The sequence below is a fragment of the Mauremys mutica genome, chromosome 13 (genome assembly GCF_020497125.1).
Source record: "Mauremys mutica isolate MM-2020 ecotype Southern chromosome 13, ASM2049712v1, whole genome shotgun sequence".
NCBI classification, from domain to species: Eukaryota; Metazoa; Chordata; order Testudines; family Geoemydidae; genus Mauremys; species Mauremys mutica.
Genome location: NC_059084.1, coordinates 12,546,147 through 12,572,338, shown reverse-complemented (window position 1 = coordinate 12,572,338; position 26,192 = coordinate 12,546,147). Strand labels below are relative to the sequence as shown.

At 40.0% G+C, this 26,192-nt stretch overlaps 1 protein-coding gene across 1 annotated transcript; it reads left to right on the top strand.

The window, feature by feature from the left end:
• Window positions 1-502: 502 nt before the first annotated feature.
• On the top strand, window positions 503-26,192 carry CASS4 (Cas scaffold protein family member 4). The gene is made up of 7 exons (XM_044984671.1): window positions 503-661; window positions 12,193-12,624; window positions 17,057-17,161; window positions 17,634-17,783; window positions 20,617-21,975; window positions 23,073-23,153; window positions 23,951-26,192. Exons 1-7 carry the CDS (start codon window positions 650-652, stop codon window positions 24,362-24,364), a joined length of 2,553 nt encoding a protein of 850 aa, XP_044840606.1. The 5' UTR covers window positions 503-649; the 3' UTR covers window positions 24,365-26,192.

Below are 26,192 nucleotides of genomic sequence, written 5' to 3'. Positions count from 1 at the left end.
GGAAGGAAAATAATGGAGGCAAGATCTCTTCTGTATAAAGGAACCTTTGAAAATTGTACAAAACAGAAGATGTTAAACATGAACTGTTCAGCGTTGTTCTCTCAGATTCTCTGCCTTTAAAATGTGGTTTTTCTGCACTGATTTGTATAGCTGTAAAGGTCTTGCTGAGCCATGACATTTCTAGTGACCGGAACATGAAAAATTCAAAATCAAAGTATTTTTAAATACAAACTAAGGAGGAAGAAGAACTGATACTGCCTTGGGAAAAAGCCCCAAAATACACGCATCTGTCTTAGCTTCACTGCAGTGTCCACATGACCTTCTTAGAGCTCTACAATATCAGAATTCCTGTTTTGGTTTCTTCCTTTTCTTCCTGGAGGCTTGACCGAGTGCCATTCCTTCTTTTGCATGAACATAGCTGCAGGCCGTGTAACGTTAGAGAGAATTTACTATGTAATTAGTTCCATTCATTCCCAGTGGCTGTTCACTTCACCCTCGGCAGGGTTCACAGCAAGTCCAGCACTGGGAGGTGTAGGCTTCTAGCCAAACCTTACCGTACCGTACTTCAGTCTGAGCTGAAGAACTTCACTTGAGAAGAGGAGAGTGTATTGTGTTCATTTAGGTAATGGAATAATAGAGAAAGGACAAGATGAAAGTCAATGTAAGTACTAAATTATTACCTCTGCTCTATTTTATTTAATGGCATCTCTTTTTTTTGTGAGAATGTATATGGAATGTATATCTACATCTGCTACAAGCTCTGTTTAAAGCATGCTCTATTCCTGTTTGTTAGTTCCTAACATGATACTTTGTAACATACAATCTTAATTTTTAACATAGTTATCTGAAAAACACTACTCTATTTTATCAGGAAGAGGGGAAACGTTTCTGTCTAAAGAAGTTAGGTTTGACTCAGTCTTCTATAAGTAAAGAATTATACAGATATATGCTGTACTGGTAAGCAACATTTATGACAATATCAGGTTATTAGATGTCTAAATGGCCATTGTGTCTTCATAATTACCATGGAATTTTTAATGAGCACAAATGATTGCATCTCATCTTCATTTTGGATCTCATTCAAAAGAGGGAAGCTATAAAAATGTATGTGCAGTGCAGTAGAAAACAAATGTATCATTTATGGAACTGTTCAAATACAACCTATGGGCTGTACATCTCCCCTTGATGTACAAATGTTAAGTAATATGAATAAGAGTTACATTTGTGCAGAGAGGACAAAATACACTAGAATGACTGAACACATCAAAAATCCTGTTCTACAGTAAAAACAATGAGGAGTCCTTGTGGCACCTTTAGAGATTAGCACATTTATTTGGGCATAAGCTTTCGTGGACTATCCCACGAAAGCTTATGCCCAAATAAATGTGTTAGTCTCTAAGGTGCCTCCTCATTTTTGCTGATACAGACTAACACGGCTGCCCCTCTGAAACCTGTTCTACAGTAATGACTGAACTGAAAAAAAGCAAATAGCCAGTACGATTCCTTTTGTTTTTAGAAAGTTTTGAATACACTCATTTTTTCATGGGAAAACAACACAGCCCCATGCCAGGTTGATCATATATCTGTTATAAATGTGTCTTAATATTTTGGTCTGGATTTTCAGCACTGCACACACAAGCTTGCTGTAACAGCATATAAAAATGTCCAGTTTGAGATGCAGGTTGTAATTTTCAAAATTGAGCCCCCACATTAGTCATGGAAAGCTGAACCGCTGATATTAGTAATGAACATTCTTTGCACTTGTTCCTTCCATCTGATTATCTCAAAACATTTTGCAAAGATTTATCAATCCTCACAGCAAATCTTGTGAATAGTATTTTGCTCCCCCACTTTATAAGTGGGCAACTGAGGCACAGAGAATTTAAATGTTTGCCCAAGGTTATAAAGCAGCCAAGCTGGGAAGACATCATTGTCCAGATTACCAGACCCCTGCTTTAAAAAGACTGCACTCCACAGACCACATTTTTCTATTAACCCTGTGATGCCAGATGGAATGACTTCTTCTAGCATTAGTTTCCTTTGTGCAGAAAGATAAGAACTGCCCCAAACTGGAAAACTCTGTGTTTGGTTTTTGTCTAGCAAATAAAGCTGACCTGTGGCAACTGTAGTTTAGCAGGTTTCAGAGTAGCAGCCGTGTTAGTCTGTATCCGCAAAAAGAACAGGAGTACTTGTGGCACCTTAAAGACTAACAAATTTAGTTTAGTTTAGCAGGTAATTCCCCATCGTTACCACATAAGTGTCATGTTAACATCATCAGCTTCAACACGTTCTAATTATGTTTTCTGCATGTAGGTGGAAGTGTGATTTAGTGATTATGGCTGGTCAAAAAAATTCCATCAGCTTTTGTTTGTTTGTTTAAGTGGTAAAGCTAGGTTTTCAACTTAATGAAAAGTTCCACAAGAAGTACCTGCTTTTCTAAAATTTTGAAATCAGAAAACAAAAGCCTTTGGGGAATTTTAAACAAAAACTTGGGAATTTAACAATTTTTTTCTTTTTGTTGACATTTTCCAAATGGGAGGGAGGGGGGGAAGGGAGCACATTTTCTGGAATCTCTGTCAAGGATTAGGGCCCTGGGAGCTAGGAGATCTGGCCTTTAGTCCTGATGCTGCTACTGATTCACTGTGAACAGGCAAAAGTAATCTCTAAGGTGCCACAAGTACTCCTCATTGTTTTCTATGAGCCTGTTTCCCCAATTTCATTTTATTTTACTTTGGCTTTCAAATTTAATTCTGACCAAGTTCAGACAGTCACTATCATCCTATTTTAAATGTCATATGAGCCTGTGGGATAGCATGCAATCGCCATTATGCTATTAAGGGGAAGAAAATATAGCAACAACTAAAATGAAACCGATTAGATACATGGCATAATGTCACTACTGCAAAGCAATTTCCTCTACATCCAGTGGGCGATAAAGGAAACAATAGGTGGGATTAGGGCACTGACTGAATCCCTTTACTGCTCAGTTTCCAGACTTTTTAACAACTTGAGCTTTTAAAAGGTGTAGTGCACAGTGGCAGAGAGAGGATGGCTTACTCAGAGGGGCTAAAGTTGGGGGGGGGAAACAGTCCTTAATTTACAAAGTCTCTTTAAATGAAGCAGAGTAACAAGGTTGTCTTCCAGTTCCTATTGGGTGGCAAAGTTTCCTGGCTGGGCAAAGGACAGAGATCTTTTCTCTGCCTCTTTTCTATATCCCTTCTTTAATAATCCTCTAGTCCAGTGGCCGGTTCTCAAACAGGGGTCAGGGGGCCCACAAGCAGGTTTCAAAAGGTCTGCAAGCAGGGCAGGTGTTAGACTCATTGGATTCCAGGGCAGAAAGCTGAAGACTCTCCGTGTGGGGTTGAAACCCGCTGCCCCAAGCCCCACCACCTGGGGCTGAAGCCAAAGCCTGAGCAACTTAGCTTCGCAGGGCTATCTATGGCATGGGGCCCTAGGCAATTGCCCTGCTTGCTACCCCCTGACACTGGACCTGGGTTTTATATGGTGAAAAACAGGTGGGCCATGGAGTTTTTATAGCTTGTTGGGGGGGCCTCAGAAAGAAAAAGGTTGAGAACCCCTGTTCTAGTCAATCCTCTTTGTTGCCTACTTTAGTGATGGGTACGTACAACCCAGCTGAAGCTCTCAATATGTCTTGAGATCTAATCTTGGTAATTTCCCCACTAAACATACCTAAGATATTAATAGGCTGCTAACCCTCAGTATGGCCAGCACGCCAACACATCTGGAGTCTTTAGGCCAATGCAATTTTGAGACAGAATCAGGCAAAACATAAATAAATGAATTAAATACATTAAAAAATGGGTGGAGGGTGAATGTTTTCAAAAAGTTAAGTGCAGGGAATTTTAAAAATATATATTTTTAAAACTCATTTATGATTTTTGATCCCCAACTTCCTAGAAAAATTCTGGTAGGAGTTGTGGCATGTGAAATTTTAGGGAAATAGAGTGAAATCTGGCCCTATTGAAGTCAATGGGAGTTTTGCCATTGACTTCAGTGGAGTCAGGAATTGACCTGTTTTGTGGGAGAGAGGAAGGAATTTGAGGAGGGTTGAAAAATAGATTTCTAGTAAGAAGTTAGCTTAACTATGGAGCAGCTACCAACTCCCCATAATACAGTACTGAGGAAACAGGACTCCATGTATAAAGTCTCCTCCAAAAGGTACCGCCCATAGAATGGAAGCCAATTTTTCCAGTTTGGTAAGATCTTCATTCTTCCAAGAACTGAGCTGATCCTTCTGGATCTGAAATTTGTAGTTCTTGGGATTTTAAACCTGATGCTTAGATTCACTGACCAAAAAACCCCTTCATTAATGCAGAGCTATGGTTGCCTTGCGGTATCTCATGCCCTTCCAGAAGAGTTCAATAACACTCAAACCACTAAAACACAGGAAATGAACAGTTAATTAGATCCCTAAATGGTCCTCTAACTATTAGATAACCCCTTGCATAGAGAATAAAATAGATACAGTGTTCCTCTCCATTCCTAACTCTCAAACACTTATTTATATCCAATCCTGAAAAATTTCCATATGCAAAAACATGGGATTTCTGTTTATGGAACAAGTTGAATCAAGCCAAAGAGTTAATGCTTGCTACATTTTTGCTCTTTTCTAGTTACATTAACCACAAACAGAGGAACAGATGTAATGAAAGCATCTCAGATCAGCTGTCCGCCACCAAAAATGTTACACCTCATCTACACCAAAAGCAAACCAAGGAGGGAGGGATAGTTCAGTGGTTTGAGCATTGGCTTGCTAAACCCAGAGTTGTGAAATCAATCCTTGAGGGGGCCATGTAGGGTTCTGGGGCAAAAATCTGTCAGGGACAGTATGTGGTCCTGCTGTAAAGGCAGGGGACTAGACTCAATGACTTTTCAAGGTCCCATCCGGTTCTATGAGATAGATATATTTCCATATATATATATATTTAAAAAAAATGGTCAGGCATAGTCAGAATGAAGGCACATATATTTAGGGAAACTTCAGACAATTTGAGGATTTTTTTCCTTTTCTTCTGCATGTGTTAGTATATTTTAACTGTTAGCAATCTACAGTTAATTTAATTTGTCAAGTTAAATTGGCCTAACTTAGACTACTATTTAAAAAGGACTCATCTGGGAACCTCATTCCACATCTCAAAAGGCATGTGGAGATTGTTTGTTTGTTCAGCTCTTTTCAGAGGTGAATAGATTAACTGGAAACAGTTCAGTAAACATGCCAAGAGGTGTCACTGATACATCAACATAATTGTTTTGCAAACTATCCACAGCTTTTAATTGTATCTTCTTCTTCTGCTCAAATATTTTGTCATCTTTTCCTGCACTAAAGAGTACTTTAAAGGTTTTAAAAGACACTCAAAGTGTGGCTACAACATCTTTTAAGAATGTAAGTCTCAATCTGCAGAAGGAATTCCCATGACTAAAAATCTGTGTTCAGATTTTTTAAATAGCTATTTTAAAAAAAAAAGCAAACTAAAGACAATAGTAGGAAAAAATCTTTTTCTTTAGAAATTAAGATTCTGTCAAATGCCTATCATGCTTTTGGATTGTATTAAATAATAATAAAATTAATAATTCAGAAGGATTATCAAAAACAACTTGCAGGTGTCCATAAGTGAAATGCCAGCATTTTGACAACCTTGCTGACTATTGTAACATGCAATATTTTGCTAGTGACATTTGCTTATATTTCTACTAGATTTTATTTTCTGTACCATGGTTATGTCATTTAGTTCTTGGAAATATTAATTCTATATCATGCTGTAAAATAACATTTTTCTTTATTTATAAATATATGCCATGTTTTTCTGTATGTAGCTATAGCTACTTGAGGTTAAATAATTGCATTGTCAGCTTTGTGGACTTCTAACAACATTATTTCCCACTATTTTTCATTAATAAACATACAATTACACAGCAACTTTCATCCTGAAGGATCCCAAAGTGCTTCCCAAATTCTTGTACTGCACGTCCATGAATCATTTCAGGTTGGGGGGTGGAGATTAGCAGCCAGGCAGATCATGGGACCTATATCTGTGCAAAACTTCACCTTTTCAGATTTTGTCTGATCAAGTGCATTATGTGATAAGGAAGAATTTAATTTACCTTTTCAGAAAGGTGAAAGGTGTGTTGACTGAACTAGGATTCTAACTTGTGTTGCCAGGGAACTAAAACTACTGCTTTGAGACAGCAAAACCATCTCCGTAATCAGCCTTTAATGTGACTTTCCTCCCTTCAAGCTATGTAATTAATTCACGGGGTTATAAATAGGGGTTATACATACATATTCAAAGGAGGCTTGGGGATGATATTCACTCTCTAGGCCTAAATTTGTTGATTGGCTCTCTGGAATTTGCCTGGCCCTGGGAGTGATTAACACATCACCTGTTGAGGTACCTTCATGAAGTGTTGTACTTGGTTTCTAATAAATCATGTTCCTTTTTATGGTAGCCGTGGGGTTTATGGGGAAAATATTTGTGTCCTTGCTATACTGCCTTTTTAGGGAACATGGGACCTTTAAAGAAGCAACAAACAACACAGACAAAAATACTTTGATCTGATCTCTGCTGCTTTAGTGTTTATAGTGCATTGAGTATTTCAAGTGTGCATTAAAGAGAAGTATAGAGATCACATAAAACTACCCAAGAGCTGCATACAGCTGGCCTAGTCCGCATTGTGTGGCTGATGGTGTTAGACAGCCAGTTTCCGGTTCTCTGGTAACAAACAAAAAATGCAATTCCCATTGGCCTCAGAGCAGAACTATCTCTTATCCCAGCAGCCCACAGAGGTCTCAGTGATCGTGGGAATGATTGACTAATAAACACACACACAATGTTCCGGGACCATTTCTGCTCAAATAACAGAAAGGATCTGTGATAGTGAGTCTTTACACATGTCCCAGGCAAGTGTGAAAGAATATTTGGGGCCTGGTTTTGAAAAATGAGCTGGAGTTTGGTGCCCCCAATTCTGCACCCACAAATAATCTTGGGGCAAATAACTGCAGATACCGTTGATGACACACAAATATCTAGCAACCTGACTGTACTGGCAGATCAGGTTTAAATATGTGTTTAAATCTCATGAAATGGGTCTGCAGTTATTTGCAGCCACAAAATTATGCACACAGTTACTGTGGGCACAAAATCGGGTACCAGGCTGAGCTCTTTTAAGAGTCAGTGTCTTATTGTAAAGCATCTCGGAACAACTAGAACAACGAATGGCTGCTTAGTAATTCACTATGCATCTCAGAGTAAATGTAAATCCAAGAATGGAGGATCTGAATGCAGTTTTCTATGCTGTGAGAGTACTGGTGAATGGCAGAGCAAAGACCAGGGAATGATGACTCCTGGTGTTATGCCAGGTTCTGTCAGTGACTCTCTTAATCTCACTGTACCTCAGTTTAGTCACCTATAAAACTGGTACAATAATACCTTCCTCACAGGGGTATTAAAGAGGGCTTTAGTCTGCCAATCTAGCATGTTTCAGCAGCACTAAATTTACTTAGCATTGGCCTGCTAAACCCAGGGTTGTGAATTCAATCCTTCAGGGGGCCACTTAAGGATCTGTGGCAAAAATCAGTACTTGGTCCTGCTAGTGAAGGCAGGGGGCTGGACTCAATGACCTTTCAAGGTCCTTTCCAGTTCTAGGAGATTGGTATATCTCCAATTATTATTATGTGTGCATCACCCATTCAGGGCTCCAAAGTATTACTGTGATACAAATAATATGTAATGATTATATAGCTGCTAAAAGCTAATATAGATTCCATAGACAAAAGGTACTACATAAAGTATTATGCTCATTCGCTCACTCCCTAGCTGTCAAAGTTCTAAGAATCATGATTACTAACCACCATAGTCAGAAAGGAAATGAGAGGGGGAAAATGGTACTAACTATACTTATTAATAGATAGGCAAAGGAGAACACAAGGCATGGAACAAAGGCAAAGCTGTACAATTTACCATTTTTATGCCCTTCAGAAATGTTCTTTCTTCTTTATTTTGTGGAGCTCAGGGGTAATTGCAGAACAACCTGCTTTGCTGGCTTTGTGTTGCTGGGCTGGTGTAACAATATGCTGTTGTGGTTTTCCCTCAGTCCTTCATTACTGTGAACACAGAAAATGCACAGAAATCTGAAACCTTTCAAAGGAGGAAGTTGGGTTTTTGCAACAAGATCTAGATGCAAAATGCTTTTCAATTTATGGCAGGAATTGGTGCCAGGAGGTTAAAATAACAACAGTAAATTAACAAACATTTAGAATTTGGGTAATAACATTGTAGCACATTTATAAGGTTTCTGCATGCTGCTAAAATCTCTTCAAATCTGAGTGCGAAGAAAAATAGTCCTAAAATCCTCACTAATATACTCAGGCAGTTTCCATGTCTTTTGAACATACAGTGACAATTGTCATATATCATATCATCCAACGGATGAACAGACAATAACACTTACAAACATAAGATTTATTATGCCAGTCAGATTACTGGTCTCTCTAATCTGGAATCAGACTTCTAGCAGTGGCCAGTACCTATGCTCCAGAGGAGAGGCACAGGAAGAAATCCTATATTATCTCCTGATTGTGCAGTGCAGAATAGGGGGATGGAAAGGAATTGGCTCCTGGCCCCCATGGTGCTGACCATATTCCCTGAAGCACAAGCTTTACCTTAGTATCACTCTAGGTTGCATAGCTATATTAATGGCCATAAAATTACTCTTTGCCCTTCTGTAAATCTCATTAAGGTATTTGTGAGACAATGACTTCCCTTGGGACCAAAGTCCACATGTCAATATATGCAATGTAGAGGCATCTTTGTTTTTATTTGTTCCAAACTGACTGCCTTCTCAAATCCAATTTAGCCACAGAACACATGCAATCATATGTATGAATGTTTGCTTTGAAGTTATAACACACTCTGGGCCACGTGCACAGTTTTCATTAACAATGCCAATATCTGTGTAGCAAGGGACAAACTGACTCCTATACTTAAGAAGATGAGGCCTCATTTTCACTAAGCCTCCAACTAATTTTTTGTTCCCCCTTGGTTATTATTGGACCTTGATGATGATTCACCAGATGAAACGTTTATTGGTACAGGTCTAATAAAACTTTTCTTTAACACTTTTTGCTGCAGAATGAACTTTAAGAGACAAGAATAAAAAATGGGGATTAAGGATTCTTCAGTGTCATCTCTGAGAGTTGGATTGTCTTGCCCCATACATTGACAGTAGAAGGAGACCCATCTAGCCCCATGCAAGGAGATTAGAGAGTACTTGGCATATTTCCCCCAGAAATGCCTGATGAAATCACGTTTGAGTGTCACTGAAGCACTGATGATGTGACTGTTATTTCATACATTCATATAACATGGGCCATAACTTGTGGTCCTTATTTGCAGAAATTCCTACTGAAGTACATGGGCCAAGCTTAAAATTCTTGCAAGTGCATTCAACCCTTCTGAAATCAGATAGTTTTATCTACACTGCAATTGCAGACTCAGGCATAAAAATACTTACCATAGCGTTTTCTCAACAAATAATTAGCTACAGATAGGTTGATAGTCAAATGTCTTTTCAAGTCATATCATGGATATCAGCTCTCATTTACTTTGGTGCAACTAGGAAATGGTTTTGTGCTTACCACTCCAGTTTGGAACTTCTTCTTTATCTGGGTTTATTTCCTGGCTATGCCACAGGTTTCCTGTGAGAGCTTAGACAAGTCAATTAATTGCTCTATGCCTCAGTTGCACCCCATCTGCAAAATGATGATATAAATATTCCCTTTGTCCATCCTTTCTATTTAGCTCACAAGCTCTTAGGGGCAGGGACTGTCTGTTACTGTATGTTTATACTGTGCATAGCACAGTGGGATCCCACTATTGGTTGGAGTCACTTGCTGCTATTGTAATATTACTGCTAACCATACTAGGAAAATCTGGCCTTTACTCACAATTGTGACCATGTGAAATGTCCTATCCCTCTCTGGGTTATATTGTATGATGAGATTACAGAATGTCTCACTGAAACACAGGTGGTCCCAAGCATTTGGTATCGTCAAAGCAGAATTTGGGACTGACACGTACAAGGCAACAAGAACATTTTAATCAGACTAGGACATAAGGTAAGTGGGACTGTTGCTGTCCATCTCTGACAGCTGCTAGTGCAGTAAGTGTGGATAAACCCATGTATCATAAAAGAGCCATTGTTCCCAGCCATCCCGATGAAGAAATTTATGCTACCAACAACAGGCCGCTTTTATCAGCTGAGCTGACAAATTGATTTTCTTCTCTTGATACTTCAAACCAGCTGTTGCTTTATGGCAAATGCGCTGGATAAAAATACAAGGCATTATGTTTCCAATGCAGACGCTATCTCTTTGGACATTACTTCTGGATAAGAAACTGTTTTTCCTAATCCACATTCCATGGGGAAAGTGGTTGATCTTATTTTGAAGCTGAAAATAAATCCATGTATGGGAAATAGTATGTGCATACTTCTTTTTATTCTTTCATCAGCTGTAGTAGATTGTACAAAAATGCCAATGATGAACACCAGGCGTGCTATTACTTTTGGCTGTTTTAATAATAGTAAAATCAATTGCGTACTAAAAACCTGAGTTCTAAGAACAAAACATGTTTAGCCACGTGCACATGATCACCATAAATATTCAATAGCGTGGAAGCGTAGTTCACTGGATTAGTAGCTTGGCTGGGACTTAGCAGATGTGGGTTCAAGTTCTTGCTCTGTCACAAATAGGGCTGGCTTTAGGCCTATTCCACCAATTCCCCCGAATCGGGCCCCGCACCCAGTGAGAATCCCTTCCCTGGCTAGAGGCGCCTTTTTAATTTTTTACTCACCTGGCTGCACTCCGGGTCTTCAGCGGCACTTCGGCGGTGGGTCCTTTGCTTGCTCTGGGTCTTCGGTGGCCCTTCAGCGGCGGATCCTTCAGTGCCGCCAAAGACCTGGAGCAAGTGAAGGACCCGCTGCCGAAGTAGCGCCGAAGACTCGAGCACCGCCCGGTGAGTACAAGACCCACGTGTTTTTTTTACATTTTTTTTTTAAGTCATCCCTGCCAGGGTCTCGCCGAAACTGTTCGAATTGGGCCCCGCACTTCCTAAAGCCAGCCCTGGTCACAAATGCGTAGTGTGCCTTAGTTCCCACCTATACAATGTGGCTAATAGCACTACCTAACCTAATGGAAGTGCAGTGAGGATAAATACATGAGAAGATGCTTGGATGCTATCATAATGGGGGCAATATAAGTATCTCATAGAGATTATCTTCCACCAATAAAGTAAATAGCATCATTAGTCTCAGATCTGTTATTATGCTCATTGATTTGAAATTTCCTTAATTGCATGTTCACAGCAGGGGTCTTGCCTACTCTGAATATTTTAGGGAAATCTCGCCCCACCCCTGTGCTGGCACTGATGCTTCTCTCCCAGTACTAACACTGGTGGAAATGCTAGTGTAGACTGGCCACTGGTGTATTTAGTGTACTTTGTCATCTAGAATGGCTGGGTTATTTTCTTGATATTTTCTTGAAATCCTCAGGGTAGTGACTACCAGGTGGTTCATTTATATTTGGCTCTAAGAAAGGAAATGAATAATGACACCCCCAGCATTGTGTTTTATGTGAAAAGAGAGGGAGGATGGATATGTGGTTAACACTAGGAGCTGTGAGGCATTCAGATACCAGATGTGATAGAGTTGTAGATAGGTAGATTGATTAGATAGAAGTTAGGAGATGAGAGTTCTATTCTTGAATCTGCCACAGACTTCCTGTGTGACTTTAGTAGCTTTCTGCCTTAGTACCCTTATCAGGAAAACTCAGCTAATGTGCTTTTCTACTTTCCAGGGGTGTTCATGAGACTTATGTAATTCACGTTTTCATTGAGATCCTCCAATGGAAGGTGCTGGAGAAATGCAAAGTATTATTTTGGTATTATTTATTTCTGTAACACACTAAAGCATGGCAGGCATATGTTCAAAAAGTTTAACTTCATAAAACCAGTGCCTTGAGAACTCACCCTTAGGATAAATATTAGCAGTTTTGAATTTGCATGAATTTAGGTGCTGAGAAATGTTAATCTGGTAGCTCCATATAACACTTCTGAATAATACAAGCTGTGCAAATGTTACTGCATGTGGTTTTTTAAATTTGTTTTTCCTCTCTAGAATACCTTGGCAAAAGCATTATATGACAACAAGGCTGAGTGTTCAGATGAGCTAGCCTTCCGCAAAGGAGACATCCTAACGGTTCTTGAGCAGAATGTCTTAGAGAGTGAAGGATGGTGGAAATGTTCCCTCCATGGAAGACAAGGCCTAGCTCCTGCTAATCGCCTCCAACTCCTTGCTGGTTCCCAGGCAGGCATGTTGCCTCCCTCCTCTGAGCATGATTCCCAGGAATTGCCCATCTGTCAACAAAATATCTACCAGGTCCCATCAGCTCCCAAGTCTTCCACATTGTCACCTACGTATGAACGGATGGACAGTTGGATTAAGCCAGTTCCTTCTTCTGTTTCTTCTCCACCTACTCAAGAAATATATCAGGTGCCAGCTTTAGCTGCACAATTATTCAGTGAAAAGACCCAAAGCCTAACCAATCAGGTAAGAATATAAGCAAGTATTAAGGTACCAAGTGTTGGAAAATACCAGTGAGAGGTGAAAGGAAGCCTGACGGTTTTTACTTTTTCATGGACTTGAGAATTTCAGTTGAAAGTTGCAGTGAAGTCAGTCAAGTAAATGATGCTTTGTTTAGGCGACTTGAATAAATACTGTGATACATTCATAGCATTCTATTGGAAATGTTCCTATAAAACAAATACAGTCATCCCTGGAATCACAACATCCCCCGCTGAAATACAGCCACCTCCGTGACAGTAAGTGGCAGCTATATAATGCCCAACCATTTAGGACAGGAAGTGAAGAGGAATATAAGAACTGCTTTGAGTGGAAGATAGAGATTTATGGGTTCTACAAAATTGCTTAAAATTCTTTAAGCTATAAAATTCCAGAACATCATACTTCAGTGGTTGAGGCACAGACACACATTTCTTCACATTTGTGGGGTTGACACTTATAGAAGATAATTTGTAACAATGTGTCAAGTATCAGAGGGGTAGCCGTGTTAGTCTGGATCTGTAAAAAGCGACAGAGTCCTGTGGCACCTTATAGACTAACATACGTATTGGAGCATAAGCTTTCGTGTGTGAATACCCACTGCATGCATCCGACAAAGTGGGTATTCACCCACGAAAGCTTATGTTCCAATACATCTGTTAGTCTATAAGGTGCCACAGGACTCTTTTTTTCTTGTAAGAATGTGGTTATAGAACAGGGTTTCTCAAACTGGGGCCGCCGCTTGTGTAGGGAAAGCCCCTGGAGCGCCGGGCCGGTGTGTTTACCTGCCCCGTCCACAGGTCTGGCTGATTGCGGCTCCCACTGGCCGCGGATCACTGCTCCGGGCCAATGGGAGCTGCTGGAAGCGGTGCAGGCCAAGGGACTTACTGGCCACTGCTTCCAGCAACTCCCATTGGCCCGAAGCAGCGATACGCAGCCAGTGGGAGCCATGATCGGCCGGACCTGCAGACAAGGCAGGTAAACACACCGGCCCGGCCCGCCAGGGGCTTTCCCTATACAAGCGCCGATCCCTGTTTGAGAAACCCTGTTATAGAACTTCTCAGCCAGACTGTCATCTTCTCTCACTGAGATGCTGCAACTCTCTTCCCTTTAGTCTCTCCACATCCCAGTTCTTCAACAAGTTCATAATGCTGCTGCCAGTCTTCTCATGCACCAGGTCACCACCTTCTCCAGACACCTCCATTGACTCCCATTTCATGAGTCACTTCAAAACTGCTCCCTTGTTTCAGCTTCTCAGTGAGAGACCCTCTCTTTCTCTGTTCACGCTTTCTTTAGGCTTGGATGCATGATTACCCAGTTCACATTTGGGTGATCCCATCAATACTCAGTTGCTCCACAGCCCGTATAAGTGCCCATATTATTTTTATTAAACGTGAATTGAGTGCCCTAACATAGGCAGTTGAAAACTGCCGTCCCTGTAACAAATAATTGCCTCAGAGGCCTTCCTAATTAAAAATGAGCAGTAATAGCAGGGATTTATCAGTGCAGTTCACTACAGTTTATTTTACTTTATGTTTTGTCTCACAGGCTCATGGGGCCTTGGGTATGGGAGCTTCACATTAACCATTCCCTAAATTAGTTCTCAAACTTTTGTACTGGTGACCCCCTTTCACATAGCAAGCCTCTGAGTGCGACCCCCCCGTATAAATTAAAAAACACTTTTTAATATATTTAACACCATTATAAATGCTGGAGGCAGGGTTTGGGGTGGAGGCTGACAGCTCGCGACCCCCCATGTAATAACCTCATGACCTCTTGAGGGGTCCCGACCCCCAGTTTGAGAACCCCTGCCCTAAATGAAACGTATGTTACAAAGGTTAAATGATCTAAGGCAGAGACTTAAATATTAAGTCAGTCTATAAAGGATGCAGGTGATTCATCTAATCATTTACTCTGGGCCATCATTTCACTCCATTTACCTCCTTCAGCCATCTTCCCTACCTTTGCATCAAAAGGAAAGATACAGTGACAACAGGGTTGCTCTATGCATTACCTGGTGAAAGATGCTGAAAAACCAAGTGAACTTAGTGTCTCTGTGGAGATTGAGGTCCATTTTTTTCAAAATAGCACTCCCAGTTTTCCTGGGTGATTACCATAATTGCACAATCAAACTGTGTAACTGAATGTGCAAAGGAACATAATTAGCTTTCTGCACAGGCAATGACCTGATCTATGCACCTAATTACAAAGAAGGCATACACAAATTGGGTATGACATTTCACGAACATTTTGTATATGCAATTGTGCCCCCAACGTTAAAAAAAAAAATCAGGCCCTGAAATTGTCACATACCCATTTTCTATTGAATTAGGAGCACAAGCTGAGAGTTACATGGCTTTGCTATCTATCTGTCTATCTATACTGTTGCCCTGTGATACCTGCTAAGCTGCTATATTATATGTTGTATCTACCTTGTTCAGCTATAGCTGTTTTCTTTAACAAGGAATGAAAAATACTTTAAAATCTTTAAGATGTTTCTAATATTTACACTTTCAGGTTTGTCTGAGCTACATCACAGTTGCTACTACAAAGAACAACTGTACCACAGGAGTCAGCAGCCACAGATACACATGCATTTAAAGGTGTAGACGTAGACAGCCCATCTGAGTGCAGCAGTACAAAATGAAGTATCCTAGATTACCCCATGTAGATGGTATGGGACAACTGGCATATCTTCTGACATGTTCAGCTGTTCTCTCAGCAGCTGGGTGAAGCTATTCAGTCTTTGAGGGACTCTGATTGAAAAAAATAAGCTCCTCTGAAAAAAACTGCGTGCATGCGCCACCTACATTTTAAATATTGTAATTTTGTTACTTCTCATCCAATAAAAATTTCAGCCATTTGTTGTCTTAGCCTGCCTGACCTTGAAAATATACAAAGCGATTTATTTTCTGTAGCAAATCTGGTAATAGGGTGTGATATTCACATTTTACTATCAACCAAATAAGATTGTCTGTATGTGAAAGTAGGTTTGGGCCAAACCAGAACCTTTTAGCTGGACTCTACTTATCTACTCTGCGCAGAAAAATAAAGCCTGTTCTCTTATAGTTCTGTCAGCACAGATGGTTTGTAAGAGAGATGGCTCCTTTTGCAGAATAATAATGGAATTCATGTTCATTTATTTATTTCCTGTCCTTACAAGAAACCAACGTTTCAGTCAGCCAGGCCTTTCTCAAATATGAAACAGGGAGATAAAAAGCTGGGGCCTTGTCCTTCCGCCACACAATATGTCATTCCGCCACATTGCTCTGAATTTGGTGGGTCTGACTGTTAATATGGTGGAGAAGAATACTGCCTCTCACTTTTAAATGGCTTATTGCAACATAAAGCTTCACTAGAATCTCCTTCGGGTCAGAAATTTGGTGTTGCAATGGTTTATTTATAGACCCACTGTGCAGTCCCAAGAGCATCTCATTGCTGAATAGACGAAATTCAGGGTGGGTTTGGAGTGAGTGAAAAATCCTTTTCCCAGTGTTTGTATCTATTAGCAGTCTGCTAGCATTTTAACTAAACGTATCCACAGCCTCCAGTCTGTGGAGCTATTTTCATTCCTATGCCTCTTAAAACACCGTGTCAAGCAAACAATGAAATAAATCTGTAACTGGTCTATGCATTAGAGCGCCCTCATCAGTCTCCTGTGCTCTAGGAGTTGGACAGGACCAGAAGTAGAGGTGAGAACAGCAGACTTGCTTCTTCTGAGAGAAGTCCAACCTCCTTTATAGTACCGTATACTTTAATAATAGTGGTGCTACCACCCACTATAATCTCATTTCAGATGTCTTGCAAAACCATGCTCTGAAGTGTCCCTAGCCTCTATTTGCCAGAAGCTGGGAATGGGCGACAGGGAATGGATCACTTGATGATTATCTGTTCTGTTCATTCCCTCTGAGGCACCTGGCATTGGCCAATGTCAGAAGACAGGATACTAGCTAGATGGACCAGTGGTCTGACCCAGTAAGGCCGTTCTTATGTTCTTACGTTCCTGTACCCGTAGGAAAGCTGGAGTAGAAACCCTATGGACCTCTTTTCAGTTGTTCTACTTTTTGGGAGCCAAAAGATCTGGTTGGTATCTGGATCGGGATTGATTCACTACACATCTTTTCTATTTCCTGGGCTATATGTGAGGCAGAATGCTTTTAATTTGTCAATAATTCATCTCTGAAATAGAGTGGAAATACCAGTAAAGGGGATTTATAGGAAAAATAAATCCTATCTGCTAAAAAGGCAGACAATGAGCAGTTTTCAAGTTTAGGGTCAATGAATATTTGACAGAAGCTTTTTAATTAACACCCCAAAAGGAATTCTTCCAGCAATGGCCATCAGACTCATTCCATTCTCACAGATGCCCTAAGATCACTTCAACTTTCTCATTACATTCTTCTTTTTTCCCCCCGTCAAGCACCGGTTTACTCTTCCCACAGCATCTCGGGCCTCCATGCCATATATACAAAGGGAGACTTATGATGTTCCATCACCACAACACCGGGTGGCCTTATGCATTCAGGTGAGTCCTGTCATGTCGCTGAATATGTCCATCAAGTGGGACTGGAATTCAGGACTTCCGAGTTCCGTATCATATGCAACAGTACTAGAAAATTTAAAAGTAAATTATAACTTTTATATTAATTTATTGTTTGAACTCTGCTATAAAGATTGGTAGCGAATTCTATAGGAAAGTTAAAAAAACTGATAAGAATCTTTTCATTTTGATAGATTTTTTAAAAATAATTTATTTGGATCCAAATCTTCAAAAATTAAGTGTAACATCCAACTGTGCCACCTAGTGCCCATCCCCCCTCCCTACAACATTATGATTTGATTCTACAGTCCACTCCAGTAGATTCTAAGAACTGTATCCTGCTCTGCGTACACACGCAGAATACCTGCATGAACTCAAGAGAGTTACATCCCTAAGTCTTCAAGTTGGTGCTGTGATAAACAGAATTTAAGTCAACCTTACTTTTGTATTTTATTAGAGGTGTGCCACTCCACCCGCAGCCAGAAAGGGCTCTATGCCGATCCTCTACAAAGAATATATCCAGGAAGAGCAGCAACAGCTTTATGACATCCCATCCAGCCTGGAAAAGGCAGAAATCTATGTCCAGCAAGACTCTCCAGTGGGCAGTGTAAGTGTTACTCACTGAATGGCAGAGCATAGTCTCTCATTAATACTGTCACACTCATACAGCAGAACCCATGAAAAGGTGTATGGTTATACCAATGTGCTGTACATGCCTCTGATGTGAGGTGGGGCACCAGCCCCATAGTTAAGTGCCATCAATCTGCCAGGAAGAATAACCATAAAAACAGAACTACTTGAATGTTACATTTCTTTAATATCATAGAACCATAGACATGTAGGATGGAAGGGACCTTGAGGTATCTAGTCCCTCCCCCTGCATTGAGACAGGGCCAAGTGCACCTGTCCTAGATGATCTTTGACAGGTGTTTGTCTAACCTGGTCTGAAAAAACTCCAGTGATGAGGATTCCACAAACTCCCTTGGTAACGTATTCCAGAACTTAACTGTCCTTATAGTTGGAAAGTTTTTCCTAATATCTAACCTAAATCTCCCTCGCTACAGATTAAGCCCATTATTTCTTTTCCTACCTTCAGAGGGCATTGAGAACAGTTGATCATGGTCCTCTTTATAACAGCCCTTAACATATTTGAAGACCGTTATCAAGTCCCCCCCTTGGTCTTTTTTTTCCTCAAGTCTAAACATACCCATTTTTAAAAATTTTCGCCATAGATCAGGTTTTCTAAACCTTTTATCATTTTTGTTTCTCTCCTCTGGACTTTCTCCATTTTGTTCACATCTTTCTTAATGTGTGGTGCCCCAAACTGGACACAATACCCAGTAGAGTAGAGCATGACAATTACCTCCCAAGTCTTACATACGATGCTCCTTTAACACACCCCAGAGTACTAGCCTGTTTTTGCAACTCCATTATATAGTTGACTCACATTCAATTTGTGATCCATTATAACCCTCTCCCCAAATCCTTCTCTATAGTAGTATTACCCAGCTGTTTTTGTATTTCTTCTTTTTGTATTTGTGCTTTTTTTTCCTTCTTAAGTGCACTTTGCATTTTCTTGTATTGAATTTAATCTTATAGATTTCAGATCAATTCTCCAATTTGTCAAGGTCATTTTGAATTCTAAACCTGTCCTCAAAAGTACTTGCAACACCTCCTGTCTTGATGTAGTCCGCAAATTTTATAAGCGTACTCTCCACTCCATTATCCAAGTCATTAATGAAAATATGGAATAGTACTTGACCCAAAACAGACTCCCACAGGACCCCAATAGACATGTCCTCCCTGTTTTACAGAGAACCATTGATAACTATTCTTTTAGTGTGTGCATCCATTTTATAGTAATTTAATCCAGACCACATTTGGTAGATTTCTTATTTTTAATATTAAGTAAGTTTAAAGTAAGAAATGACTTGCATCCGAAGAAGTGGGTATTCACCCACGAAAGCTCATGCTGCAAAACGTCTGTTAGTCTATAAGGTGCCACAGGATTCTTTGCTGCTTCTAAAGTAAGAAATGAGACTAGTTATACTGGATATCTGCTGGAGATGGAACTATCATTGTATTTGTTTGCTTACTATCTTTAAAGTGACATTGTCACCAAAAAAAGTGACTCAAGAAACTATTTGGTAAGTAAAAGTGATGTCAGATTCTTATATTCTTGAATATCTGCATGTTCGTAACCTTGAAGCAGAAACAAATAACTTGCATTGTATTGTAAGAAGAGAATGTGGTCTAGTGGCTATAGCTCTGCCAATGGCTCACTGTACAACCTTGGGCAAGACACCCAATCTATGCGTATCAAACTGTATCCACTTAAAAATAGGAATTATATTATTATCAATAATAATTGTATCATGCCAAAAAGTGTGCTGGGAGCTTTACAAGGATAGCCAAATAGATAATGAGATCCATGTCCCAAAGAACTTACAATTTTAAACACATAATACTTACACCTCATGGGGATGTGGTGAGACTTGGCCAGTATTTGTAAAGCATTTTGAGATCCTTGGGTGAAAAGTGAAACCCGTAGGCTCAGTCGTGATGAGTGGACACTGGCTTGCTTTGGGGGTAGTGTGAAGGAGCACACTGCAGCTTAAACTCCGGGAGGGATTGTGCCTCAGTGAGCGTCCCATTGTTCAGGGGAGCCATTAGAGGTGCAGCTTGCCCATGGCTTGTATATCTGGCCAGCTGCATGGACCAATGAAGAGGGGAAAGTCAGGGATCCACCTTTTCCCTGCCACTTGTGAGGGTGTCTTGCACCCCTGGAAATCACAGACTCGGCAATTGTGCCCAGCAACTGCACACTCCCGTTGCATCTTGAACTCCCTCCTCACCACCCTTGTGAAGCAGCAAAGCACCATCTGGCCTGAAGTGTATATTATTCTTATATTGGCCTTATTGCACCAGAATCAGTCATCATTCTGCAGGCTGTAGAGGTCAGATGTACACAAGCAGCTATTGTAGGCCATTGAATAAGATCAGTATGCATTTCAGGAAGCCTTTGAAAATGTAAACACAGTGCAATTATTTTAGTGTGGTCAACTGTGCATTTTTTTTTAATTTTGCGTGTGTGCATGGGTGTATATGACTACCGGAAATTAAAGAGGTTGGAATCAGTTCTTCTAGTTAACAGGCTTATGAAATCTTGTTTGCTTCACTATATAAAACTGTCCTTGATCGGCATTACCTTACAGTTTGATAATCTGTGGATGTGACAAAAATATACTTGGTCAAAATATTAGATATTTCATATTTGCAATGTGATTGTGCATTTCAGAGAGGGAGCAGAATTAGAACTATGTGCCAGAGCCACAGCTGGTGTAAATCAGCATAGCTACATGGATTTCATTGACCTATGCCTATGGATCTGACTTTATATTTCTAAATGCCGCTTGTAAACCTTGTGTACTGTTTTCCAGGTGTATGATGTCCCCCCCACAACTGCAAGAGACCATGACATTTCACTACAAAATTTGTCTAAAATAAAATGTTTGGGTCATTATAATACCTTGCCAAATCCTCAGAAGTCAGAATGGATTTATGATATTCCGGTATCACCTGAAAAAATGGGTTTAAAAAAAGATCCTTCCGATAGTTCCCTGGAAAAGCAGGTGCTGTATGACATACCGCCAGCCAGATATGGTTCTAGTTTGCAAAATGTTCCACCAACAAATATCAAAAGCAAATCAGTGAATCCACAAATGTACGATGTCCCACCAACACAGAGAAAATTAACCTTTCCTGATATCCCTCGTTATAATGTACCACCCTCACGTGACATGCTGCTTTTGCAGCAAAACGGTAACTATCATGTTCCACCAAGCTTTCTGACTCCAAGGGTTGAGCAACAGAATTCTGAACCAAATGTTTATGATACTCCAAAAGTGCTGCCTACTGCTTTACAGCACAGGAAAGGGACTGAAAAAAACAACAGTAGTTTTGGAAACCATGCTTACAACATTCCTCCACAGCTGTCAAAAGATGCCAAATTAGAACAAGACAGGTTATCAGTTTCCAGTGTGGACAGTAGAACCAGTACACTATCTACATCATCAAGCACTTCTGCTGAGTCCTCTTCTATGTCATCATCAGAAGAACCTGCAAAAGAAATTAACTTGGAGCTCGACTTAGCCATAGAGACATTGACCAAGCTGCAGCACAGTGTATCCAGTTCAGTTGCAAGTCTGATGATTTTTGTAAGCAGTAAGTGGAGATTCCAGGAAAACCTGGAGACAAACCTTGAGGAAATCCATAGAGCAATTGATCACATAAAAGTATCTTTGGGAGAATTCTTGGACTTTGCTCAAGCCATCAAGGTGAATGCCTCTTGCGTCACTGACAATAACCTTCAAACCAGAATTAAAACACAGCTGAAAATTCTTCAAGACTCATTCCAGATCTTGGTAGAAACAAGGGAAGCACTGAATAACTGCAAATGGTCACTGGAAGTTTTGGTCATTAAGAAACCTCAGAATAACCCAGATGATCTTGATCGGTTTGTTATGGTAGCCCGTACAATTCCAGATGATATCAAGAGATTTGTTTCTATTATCATAGCTAATGGAAAGCTTCTCTTCAAAAAGAATAGCAAGGAACAAGAGAGCAAGTCACCAAAAATTGGTACAGACCATAAAATGGCAAAGCCGATCCCAATACCCAGAAGAAGAGAACTTGATTCACTCCAAAGAAATACTTTGGATAAACCAAACAAAAACAAAGTCTCTTCTGAGAAATCAAGAGAAAATGTCACTGAAGACTGTGATTATGTTCAGTTACAGGTCAGTGTAACATGATTTGCTGCCAATTTTCTGCTTCATGTTGTTTGCAGGGAAGTTTACTTGCTCTATTTTAACTTTGCTTTATCACAAACCTCGCTTTGGTTTATGTTCAGTTTCACCTGCTAGCCGATGGCCTCCTCCAGGCCTTTGGGAGTGCTATGGCTGGCTACAAGTGCCACAGCAGCCACAACCATGGCAGTCAGTCAAATATAGATGGAATAGAGAAGTGGGGCTTATCCATTCTTCGAGAGCAATTCTGGAACTCACCACACAGATGTGCTTAAGGTTAAATTTTCAGCCCAGTTTCAAACAATGTGTTTCTTTAGGATTCTATTTGTTTCGTGTCAGCATACTCAACATGAATGGTTATGGCACAATTTTGTGTTTTGGGTGCACATCAGCTACGGTGCAGATGCAGGAAATGTCAGCTTCCTTGTTTGTGATTTGCTAGAAAATGTGGCTTTGAGGTGTAGGGGTAATTTACAAAACGTGTTAACAAATAAACCAAATGGTCTAAGCAACTTAATCTTATACTGTAGATTACGTGACCTATTTATTAATTTTCCAGGTGCTTGTCAGTTGAGTAATTTTTCCAGAAAGGGAGAAATGCCAGAGACTCAAAGAAGCTCACTAGGAACATTACTCTAGCTCTTGCTTTTACACCAAAGGCACTCAGATACTATGGGCAGCAGCATAAAACCTGGAAAGAGAGAGAGAGAAAATATTTAAATCAAATGCCAGGACATAATATCTAGACTTAAACAATATTGGAAGTTACTCTGGGAACAGAGTATAAAGAACAAGTATCAGACAGTAAATGGCTCTGTCATAACTGGAATATTATCATTAGCTGGAAGTAGTTCATTGATGATGGGCCCGATGCTACTACTCCTTTCAGGGTCAGCTCCTAAATTCTATAGTAGAAATTACAGCTGATCAGTTATGCTTCTAACAGCAGGTGTCATTGTATACAGTAGCAACATTTGGGCTGCATGTAATTTTTAAAACAAGGAATTTTTATGCCACTATATAAAACAAAACCTGACATAGTATGTTGAAACAATATATAAATCATTTCAAGTGTTTTCATTTTTCAGAAGTCTCCTGGGTTGGAACAGGCACAAAAACCCCTTTCAGCTAAAGAGGTGGCAAAGAAGAATGCAGATTTAAAAACAAAGGTATTTCTGATTTTGAAAATTGTTGCTAGTAAAGGCTTTTGGTCCCTGAAGTTATAAATTGCTTCGACACCTTGTTGACATTTTTAAAAGCTAGAATTTGAGTGGACAAATAAATTTTTATGAAGGGATTTTTTGTTTTTAACTGACCTTTTGTCCGGGACCAGTGCTTGGAACAATTTACAAGTCCTGAAAGCATTTGTACAAGTCTAGGGAAGTACTTCTAATCCTCATGTCATGAAATCCTGGCATTTTAAATCATAGCATCATTTACTGTCTTGCCCTTTTCACTTTATTTTGAGTATGGCTGAACCAGCTAATATCTCAAAAGCCACAATAAGAGACGAAAGCCTTGATTTTCAGAATTCTGATTACCCGCGACAACTCCCCTGAAGCCAATACCTTGTACAATCAGCCCTAAATGCTTTATAGTATTTGAAAACTAGAATTCCAAGTGTTCAGCCTTTTGAAAGCATTGATTTTTCACTCCAACAGTTCCTGTGACATCAGCTACTAAAATCACGTTGTAAGTGAAGTGTGTGTATGTGGGCAAAAGGCAGATTACAATTAGGATCATATCATTTTAAGATCTGATATTTCATGGCCTACCAAGGCTAGAAATAGTGCTTTATCATTACAAAAGACCTCCAGGCTGTGACAATTCTGAGGCTGTGGCAAATCAGCCGCAGCGACGAGAAGAATAATTTATTTAATCGAAACTACAGGAGAATACAGGATAAGGAAACAATCTCTGTGTTACCAAACTGAATGTCTTTCTTGTTTTCTTCTCCCTTTTTTAGGTTTTCCCACCTTCAAAAAAGCATAATATTCAGAGCAACCTGGACTTGGCAAAGAAAATCACTCTCTCAGCAAACTGTCGACTGTACTTTGGGGCCCTTCACAAGGCCATTAGTGTATTTACCAGTAGTCTTAGCAATAATCAACCGCCTGAAATCTTCATAGCACAGAGCAAACTGATCATTATGGTGGGACAAAAGTTGGTGGATTCTCTCTGTCAGGAAACTCAAGAAAAGGATATTCGGAATGACATCCTCTGCAGCAGCAGCCATTTTTGTAGCCTGCTGAAGAACTTGGCTGTTGCCACCAAAAATGCTGCAGTGCAGTATCCAAATACAGGTGCCCTGCAGGAACTTCAAAATCAAGCCGACGAGCTGTCTAAATACACTCAGCAGTTTAGAGCAATGATGGAATGAAGAAGTCTTTCCATTCTTAGAAGAGAATCCTGGTGAAAACTTTGGGATCTCCCCCTATTTCTGGGTTTTTACTCCTCAGCTATGGTATCTTGAGAGCCGAGGAAGACTGGACTCCACAAAGAACCCAAATGCAAGTCTTAAATCAGCCATACCCTGTAGAGGTTGCTGTTGGGCAATGAAAGGTGTACTAAGGCCCTGAGAGCAGGAGACACTAGGAACATCTACACAGGCTGCAGCAGCAAGCCTCCCATTCCGGGTTGAGAGATTTGAGTTAGTGGGGTATGCTCTAGTGCTCTAAAAACAGATGTATAGACAGCGCTTTGAAGTGACAGTGAAACTCAACCCTTCCTAGGCTTCAGAGCTTGTGCTCCAGCCCAAGCTGCAATTTCAAAGCGCTGTCTATACACCTATTTTTAGAGTGCTAGTGAAAGCTAGCTACCCCGAGTCTATTGCCCTAGGCTTGGAGGCTGACTCCCACGGGCTGTGTAGAAATACCCACTATGACCAGGAATAGAATTTGTACTTTCCGCACAACAGTTTAGAGCACTGTCTGGAAAATGCTGAGTCAGCCCTTCCAATCAATCTTCTGAGTGGCTTGGCAAAAATTTCCATAGAGCATTGTTATACAATTATTTTATTATTTGTCTGATTTCTTATCTTTCCAAACAAAGCAGATAAATATATTTTTCTATTATTTTTCACTTGGAAATGTAAGTGTTTTACTGGTTTTCTTGATAACAGACCAAGATTTAAACTGTGATACATTTTTATGTGAAGCCATCATCATTCTCCCTTTTCCAGGGGATTATTTACCGTATTTGTTTTAAACTACAGATTTTTTAATAAAATGTCATTTACAGATCTTTCATATTACAATGTTATGAGCACATTATAGAACAAATTCTGGCAGATTATGAGTATATAGGCCTCAGAAAGCCCATACCCAGCACCATAGAGAAAGCTGTGCTCCCCATTCTGGCTCTCATCTAAACCCACGGAGCAACTTCACAGGTCTTCCATGAGAGAAGCTATAATGGACCATTACAGAATTGGCCTCAAAGTTTAGGGAGCATGGTCAGCATGTTTATGATCACTAAACACACATTAGATCCATGCAGGTTGTTCATGCAAAATTAGGGTGAATGTCAAGACAGGAATAATCCATTTATTGGGTTGCTGCTGGCCAGAATATGGCTGCACAGTAATGCTGCTCTTGCAGGATACATGTGCGCTCATTTTGAGGACACTTCTGCATAGTTCAGGAATTTGATCCAATGATTTTTGTATGATTTTGCTCTCTCTCTGGTGCTCAGATATTATAGTGTTGGGAGCCATATAAATATCTAGATGGGTTTTTGTGTGTTGTTTTGTATTTTTTTTACCAACTAATTTATTTTTTAAAAAATATGGCTTAAATTTTCAAGTCTTGTCTTCCTGTTGTAGGTACAACTTGAATCTGTATAATTTGCTTCTGATAATCAGGCAGATAGTTTTGGCAGTATTTGCAGTCACAATTCATTTGTGAATGCAAAAATGTGGGTGCAATTTGTCCCTGTAAAGAAAATTTGGCTGTCTCAGTGTAATGTTCCAACATGCAACAGAATGCATTGCTGAAACAGCTGCATTCAGACAGATTTACAATGGAAGTGCAAAGAAAAAATATTTAAGCCGCTCTTTATTTTGAGCACACTGTATATATTTTGGCCTGGCCTAATATCTGCAGAAATTTGTTCTCTGCATTTCTGATGTTTAATTTTGTTCTTCTATTTTCCCTTTTAAATGAGTTTTACAATTTTTGTAGTTCACAAAATATTAATAAATAACATAT

Bases quoted from the DNA above. Each gene is read 5' to 3' on its own strand.
- CASS4 (XM_044984671.1), top strand. The intron at 21,976-23,072 runs GTCAGTGTAACA...TTCATTTTTCAG, and splicing joins GTGATTATGTTCAGTTACAG to AAGTCTCCTGGGTTGGAACA. The intron at 23,154-23,950 runs GTATTTCTGATT...TCCCTTTTTTAG, and splicing joins ATGCAGATTTAAAAACAAAG to GTTTTCCCACCTTCAAAAAA.